This window comes from Felis catus, chromosome A1 (genome assembly GCF_018350175.1).
Source record: "Felis catus isolate Fca126 chromosome A1, F.catus_Fca126_mat1.0, whole genome shotgun sequence".
Taxonomy (NCBI): domain Eukaryota; kingdom Metazoa; phylum Chordata; class Mammalia; order Carnivora; family Felidae; genus Felis; species Felis catus.
Window position 1 is genome coordinate 12,469,333 of NC_058368.1, and position 7,558 is coordinate 12,476,890.

At 46.3% G+C, this 7,558-nt stretch overlaps 1 protein-coding gene and 1 long non-coding RNA gene across 2 annotated transcripts; one reads left to right on the forward strand and one right to left on the reverse strand.

The window, feature by feature from the left end:
* Positions 1–2,701: 2,701 nt before the first annotated feature.
* On the reverse strand, positions 2,702–5,050 carry LOC109497406. The gene is made up of 2 exons (XR_002153590.3): positions 4,388–5,050; positions 2,702–3,348 (listed from the first exon to the last, which is right to left on the reverse strand). It is a non-coding gene; the product is annotated as an uncharacterized LOC109497406 (long non-coding RNA).
* A 114-nt stretch (positions 5,051–5,164) lies between these two features.
* Positions 5,165–6,948, forward strand: LOC123385589 (collagen alpha-1(III) chain-like). The gene is made up of 3 exons (XM_045058297.1): positions 5,165–5,190; positions 5,232–5,844; positions 6,140–6,948. The coding sequence occupies exons 1-3, from the start codon at positions 5,165–5,167 to the stop codon at positions 6,170–6,172; spliced, it is 672 nt and encodes a 223-aa protein (XP_044914232.1). The 3' UTR covers positions 6,173–6,948.
* Positions 6,949–7,558: the final 610 nt, after the last annotated feature.

The window sequence follows — 7,558 nt, forward strand, 5'->3', positions numbered from 1 at the left end:
GTACTTGCACAGCCAACTTTTTGACTTTTACTTTTGGATGTCTAAGAGGCACTTTTGGTCTAAGTTGGCTCAAGGAGAACTCCTCAAGCCTCATCTGTCCAATGCCAAAAGCAAAAACAAACAAAAAAAACAAAAACAAAAACAAAACTTCCTTTTGCAGCTGCAACACGCGTATCTGCCACGTGCCCCATCTCAGCCGATGGCACTACAACCCAGGAGTTCTTGATCCTTCTCCCTCACCTCCAGCAACTAACCTCAGCATTGTCGTCTCTCCTCTCAACACATATTCCAAATATGTCCCTACATCTCCATCTCTATCACTATTACCCTAGTCCCTGTCACTGTTTATCTTCACCTAGACCACTCTGGTGGCAATTAAACCAGGACCCGCCGCTCCTCTGCATAAAGTCCTTTGCTTCTTACCATAGGTAGAACCAAAAGCAAATTTCTTACCCTGGCAACTAGGCCCAAACTTTTATTTTTCTGTAAAATGACAAGCTCATTCCAACCCTACTTAATCAAAACTTTTCTTAGGGGCCTAGAATATGACCTTCTGCTAGACATAGACTTTTGAGAGTTATAAAATGGTAGTTAATATAAGTCAGTGGTTCTTAGGCCAGGTTACCCACTGGAACCATCTGTGGAGCTTGAAACAGAATACTCATCCCCAGGCCCTCTCTAAACTGAAGCAGAATCTCTAAGAGGCAGCCAGGACACTGATATTCATAAAAGGCTCCCAGTGATTTTATGTGTAGCTAAGGCTGAGAACCCTTATATAAGGAATATGTTCTCCTTCTCCGATTCTAATTGCATACTTACTTAGATTTTTTTTTTTTTGTCATTGTTAATATAAATCACATCTAAATGTATTCTCCTTTCAAGAGATGTTTAAAAAAAACACCTGATGGGGCGCCTGGGTGGCTCAGTCGGTTGAGCGTCCGACTTCGCTCAGGTCACGATCTCATGGTCCGTGAGTTCGAGCCCCGCATCAGGCTCTGTGCCGACAGCTCAGAGCCTGGAGCCTGCTTCAGATTCTGTGTCTCCCTCTCTCTCTGGCCCTCCCCCCATTCATGCTCTGTCTCTCTCTGTCTCAAAAACAAATAAATGTTAAAAAAAAAAATTTAAAGACAAAACAAAACAAAACAAAAACACCTGACAAGTGGGATGGCCTGTACCTTACAGGAAAGTGACAATAAAAAGGAAGAACGCTGATATAAAACACATAAAAAGGATCAACTGGTATCATCCTGTGCTTTTTGATATCATGGAACACATTTAGATTTTAGTAAGGAATGTCTTTATCGCCTATGTTCTCTTCTTGATCCCACTCTGCATTAAAGTCCCAGTCTTGTGTTTACATCACATCACAGGATGCTACTGTTGACTCTGAGAATGAATGAACCTGTTTTAACATGACAAGAACTCACTGAAATTTGGTGGAATTAGTGTTTCTCATCGAAACTCAAACTTTTCAGTGTTTAAAGTTAGTTTATTCTTGGCAGCAATAGAACTTCCTGTGTCTAAGGGAAATGATTTAAAATGAGACTATAAAAGAGATCAAAAGACTTGGACATCAGTTAGTTCACAAGCCACCTAAACACTGTTATGTGAGCATAAAGGAATCAAACATATGGATTACATTTCCATTAAAATAGAGTAGGGGTTTAAAATAAAGGAGCAGAAAGCTTTAGAGAACTCATTGGATTTTCTCAGACCTTACCATTTGAAAAGTAGTTCAAGCTGCTTACAAACACCAAAAGCTGAGGGGTATGCTGCTGCCTAGAGAACTTAATGATGCTACAAAAGCTCCGAATCGTCACCAGTGGTGGCTGATTAGAGATCTGGGGAAGCAAAAGAACCTGTCACTCACCTATCTTGAAGAAACCTACATTTAGGCTTTATGACAGCCTCTCATTCTTATAGCCCTTGGCTTCTTATAGCGATGGTAGTGGGCAAGGCTCACCACCTAGGGGCCCCTGACAAGCTAGAGGTATGGCTGTTGGTTTCAAATCTCTGTGAGCCCATACACTTAGCAGTCCAACAGGATGACAAAGGGACATTGTTTTAGGTGTATAGGGTTATCTTTGTCACTCCAGGAGTAAAAAAAAGAGCAATTTTTCCAGTTAATTTTACTATTCTTTTTTAAACTAATTGCAAGTGCCAGACTTGGAGAAAGGATTTGAGGTCCGTGTGTCTCCATAAAGCCTATGGAAGAAGCAGGCTAACTGTAAGGGAAAATGGGCACAGGTGGCCTTTGACTTTTGACAACACGCATTAGAATCCTGCTTTGAACACTAATTTTGTCATCTTGGGAATAAATAACAATTACCACCATTATTGGAATAATCAATATTGAGATAACAAGTAAGAAAAACTCTTGCTGACCCCTTGCGGGGTTAGAGTCTCGGGAAATTAAGAAGTATGCATCGGCAAAAATGCCACAGTCTGATGGAAATTTGGCAGCTACTACAGATTTGGAAGGCCCAAGAAGCGCTCCCAATATCAATCCTTCTTTAACAATAACTTACCCCTTTTTAAATTTAGTGATAAAATGAATATATTTGAACATCCTTCACATCTTATCCTTCCAATGATTTCATTATCTGCATTGTGATATGTGTTAAGAAATACTTCTTTAGATTACGTATAGTCCCTTCCTTCCTAAATATGGCCCCACAGCACAGAAATCCACACGCTTCAGTATCATTAAGCACTTTTACTTCTTGACTTTGTTTCATTGACGAGACAGCCCCTCACAAAGAGAAGTAGGAGTGAGTTAGAATAAGGATTTCCTTCCTTTGGGTGTAAAAAAGTAAAAGGGAGACTCAAATACCTTCAGGATTGCTCTAGACAATAAACACAAGTTTGTTATAAAGCACTGTGAATGCTGTTCTATTGACCAGAGGTAATAAGAAGAAAATTTTAGAGAATTTAAAGAAATACCAGCACACCAATTTTATCTGATAGAAAAAAAAAATTTCAGAAAAAAAAGCCAGTCAGTATCATGTCTTGGCAGGGTGGATAGTCTCTGGGGGTCCATTCATATGGTTGGTTATTCTGATATTGTGAACAGAACCATAGAAAGAACACTTTTACAAATGAAGAACACTTTCCCCTAGAATTGATGCCAACATTAATAACTTAAGTATTTCAGTGTCTCGTGGCCAAAGTTCCATATTTTAGCTACCTTAGCAAGAAAACCCAAGAAAATCAATTTGCATCTAAAAGCTCCTTCATGGAGTTGGCTTGGTTTTGTGGCAATCATCCCAGCTTGCTTGGAGAAGCACAAGTTGAAGTCTGCTTCACAGAGGATTGTTTGGTGCTAGTTGAATAACCCGCTGGCATCCACTGTTAGCAGAGTGGTAAGCAGATTATGGGTAAGCAGATATTAATATTCTGATTAAACATTTTAAAACCTCATACCGCTATTTTAAAAACTAATTGCACTACTCTGGGAGAACTCTTAGACTTACCATTCTGAAGCCATTTCTAGCCTTAATTTCTATATACTCATGATCTTAAAATCTCTTTCTATGGTTTATTTCCCAGAATCAAAACCTTTTCTCTCCACCACCTTACCTAAACTGCAATTTCTACAATTCATGTGAATAAATGACTTTCCTGGACAACCTTAATGGTTTTAAGTCTTTACATTACACTCTCCTCCTTCCCAGATCTCTTTTTGAAAAAGACAGGGCTGCAGTCATCTTTGGCCTCAGCTTCTATAAAAACCCAGCACAGCCTTGGCAGCCCTCCTGGAAAGACTTCTTGTTTCCTGAAGATCCATTGATTTAACAAATTTAACAAACTTAAGTAACAGAAGCTATGAAGGAGACATTTGCAGTTAGCACTCTGAAGTTAGGAAGCAACAAATGTTTACTAGACCACAAAAATTTTTCTGACACCATCCATCACATAGATTATACAATTTAGCAGGGTAACAGGGAAAGTTACTAATTGTTATTAACTGAGGTCTGCAATGCACATACAAGTCTTTAAAAGTCAACAGTCAAAACTACCAGTTGTCACAACTTATTTCTGGGTCTAGACTGAAAAGTCTGTTTATTTCTTGGGTGCTTACTAAACGGGGCCACTGTGTTGGACAGGAAATATGGGATGAACATTTTATGCTGACAACATTGAGTGTTGAAATCATCTATAATCCCTGCTTCTAATTTGACCGGTTAGATTGATAAGGACCTCACAGTGAAGGAGATACAGTCTCTGGGCACCTACTCCAGAATGCTGTCAGGCTGCATGGGTGCAGGGGCAGAACATCTAGCAAACACACTTCAGTTCTACTTTAAGGAAAAGGGGAGGAGCCCAGAGGAGGTTAAAATCTCCCATGTCACCCTTGGTATCCCTTCCCTCTGTCCAGACTTCATACCTTCTTCTTCTCTAGAACTCTCTTCCATCCTTGTGGTCACTGACCAACTCAGGAGATCCTTCTGGAGAGACAGGAGGCAACAAGGTCCAGAGACTGGACCGGTGGTCAGCTCAGGGACCCTTCCAACCACACTTCCCTCAATCCCTGAAACACCTCAAGCAGCCAGCCCTTGGGCGAAGGGATCCTAAATCCTCCACTGCTCTGGAACTGTGTGGAGGGCGGCTTTCCCTTATTGGGGCAGGGATGATGCGGTGACTAACCAGACCTACAGCTCTGAATGAAGGCTCTGAGAAGGCTCAGGCCACTCACTGCATCCGTGGCCCTACAAGGAGATGGTTCCATCGAAGACAGCACAGAAGTAAGGTCACGGCGTGGGGAGGCTGGGGGAGGTGCTAAGGAGGGGGCTGGCGTTCTGACCTAAGCAAGGATTCTTAAGGACCCCTTAGCTCAGAATAATCACCTCTTCTCTTCCTCTGATTCGTGGGCAATAGGTCCCAAACGGGAGGCCCCTCTTTTGTAATCCCAAAGTCAGGAGAGCCTGATCCACAGCAAGACCGGGATTGTGGGCGGCGATCCACTTGCACCAACAGCTGTCCACCTGTCCTTCCCCAAATCTTCCCCCTACCCCGATCCCCCAAACGTCTGGTCTCCCAGAACTTTGGAGATTCTCCCTTGCTTTGTCCCCCCCCCCCCCCCCCTCCACCCCCAACACGCTGTGGAACAGGCGAAGTTGAGAGAGGTAGCCCTCGGGGAGGCACTCATTCATTCACCGGGTGGATGGCTGCAGAGCGCGGGCCAGCCGGGCCAGGCGGCCGCCAGAAGGAAGGAAGAGTCGCCAGGTAAGCCCGGCGCCCGCTGTCGGCCCCGCGTGGCGCTCCCCGCCAGGCTGTCAGCGCGCGGGACCGACCCCACACCGCCCGGGGAGCGCGGGGAGCGCGGGGAGCGCGGGCGCTCGGGCCGGGCCGGGAGGGGGTGCGCGCGGCCGGCCCGGCCCAGCCCCCGGCTCCGAAAACCTGTGCGGGGCACCCCGAGAGAAGGCGGGAGGTGGGCCGGGCGTGCCGAGCCGCCCGCGCCTCCTCCTGCCCCGCGGCCCCGGAGTCTCGCGGGCACCGACCTGCCAGCCGTCTCTCCCGGACGTTCTTCCACAGCAGATCCCAGGCTCTGGCCGTGGAGTCCCGCAACTGCTCGCTGATGGACCGCCTGAGCTGCGTTGGGAAGGGCTTCCGTTTGCTGGTCATTTTAGATCCGTCCTCATAACGACCAGCGAGCGGGCTCGCCACCGCCACTCCCGCGTGGCCCGCAACTCAGACTCCCGGAGACCCGAGACGCCCGGCGCGGGACTCCCGCTGGAGTCCCGGGACCCGCCGCGGGCGCGACATGGGTCCGCCGCCGTCCCGCGCTGGGGGCTCCTCCGCGCGCGCGGGCCGAGATGCGCCGCCCGCCCCGAGCCGAGCAAGGTTAACCTCTGCGCTCCGTCAACTCCTCTACTCCTTTCCCACTTTCCCTCCCTCCCTCCCCTCGGCTCCGCGCTCCGCCGCTCCCCTCCCTCCTCCTCCCTCCTCCTCTCTCCGGGACTGTCTAGCGCCCCACTCCTTCCCCCTGCGAGCTTTTCCTCCCCTCCCTCACCGCCTCCCTCGCCTGAACCTGACGGCCTGGCCCCATACTCACGGAGCTCCCACCCCCTTTTCAGTTTCACTCGGAGATCAGGGGCTGTACCATATTCCTATTTTTTGACAGTTTCCATTTTTTCAGTTTCAGAAGCCACCACCATCACCACCACCGTAACACAAATTTTAAACTATGCCACAGCTGGTGCCATTATAACTCATCGGAGTTTTCCTGAACTCAAGTCACTTGACGTCAGCTATTCAGTTTGGCTAACATTCTTCTGGAGTTGGATATGGGTGTTCTCGGGTTTTATGTTAATCTCTCCTCATTTCATCAATGAAATGATTATCTGGCTGCATGCAACCAGCCATCAAATTAAGTGATTTAAAAAGTCAAGGGACGCCTGGGCGGCTCAGCCGGTTGAGGGTCTGACTTCAGCTCAGGTCATGATCTCGTGGTTGGTGGGTTCGAGCCCCGCGTTGGGCTCTGTGCTGACAGCCCGGAGCCTGCTTCGGATTCTGTGTCTCCTTCTCTCTCTGCCCCTCCCCCACTCATGCACTGTCTCACTCTCTCTCAAAAATAAATAAATGTAAAAAAAAATTTTTTTTAAGTCAAAATATTACAGCCACTGCGTTGGAGGAAAATTAACTTGCAAATATTGAGGTCAAACCGCTAGGAACCTACATTAAACAGATTTACATATCTTGGCATTTAAATCTGCATGCAGTTTAAAAAGTAGGTGTTATGAGGAAGTGAGATACGAAAATTGAACACTTTTAAGGTATTTTAGTCAATAACATAAAGTAGGCTTATTATTAGAAATGAACTGGTTCCGGGGCGCCTGGGTGGCGCAGTCGGTTAAGCATCCGACTTCAGCCAGGTCACGATCTCGCGGTCCGTGAGTTCGAGCCCCGCATCAGGCTCTGGGCTGATGGCTCGGAGCCTGGAGCCTGTTTCCGATTCTGTGTCTCCCTCTCTCTCTGCCCCTCCGCCGTTCATGCTCTGTCTCTCTCTGTCCCAAAAATAAATAAACGTTGAAAAAAAAATTTTTTTTAAAAAAAGAAATGAACTGATTCCTGCAGGGAAAAGAGGGGCTGGCTCTTGCGAAAATACCTGAGAAGTGGTGTCCAACTCATTCTGCTAGGCTCCAAAGCCTCACACGTAAGATGATGACAGTGCTCGTTCAGGCCTCAGGACGTCCTGCTATCCTCAATCTTTTGCTTCTAAAGTGCTTAGAGGACCTCAGAGAAAGTAATTTTTCCATGTAATGCAACCATGGGATTCATGTCACACAGCTCAAGTTTGGTGAGAGGAATTGATATATTGCAAGAGAAAATTTCTGAATTGTTTAAACACTAAAATTTCCGGAATCTCTGTTCTTTGTAAATGTCTTCGAACCAGACTGCCAGAGTAGCAGTTGTCGGCTGGTGTTTTTAAAAATAATTCAGGTGCTTCACGTGAAGTTTGAACATTAAATTGTCTAATCCTTTCTCCATTACACAAATTGCTACTGGCTTAAGGCATGGAAACTATCAGCTACCTGAAGTATTCCTGCTACAATTC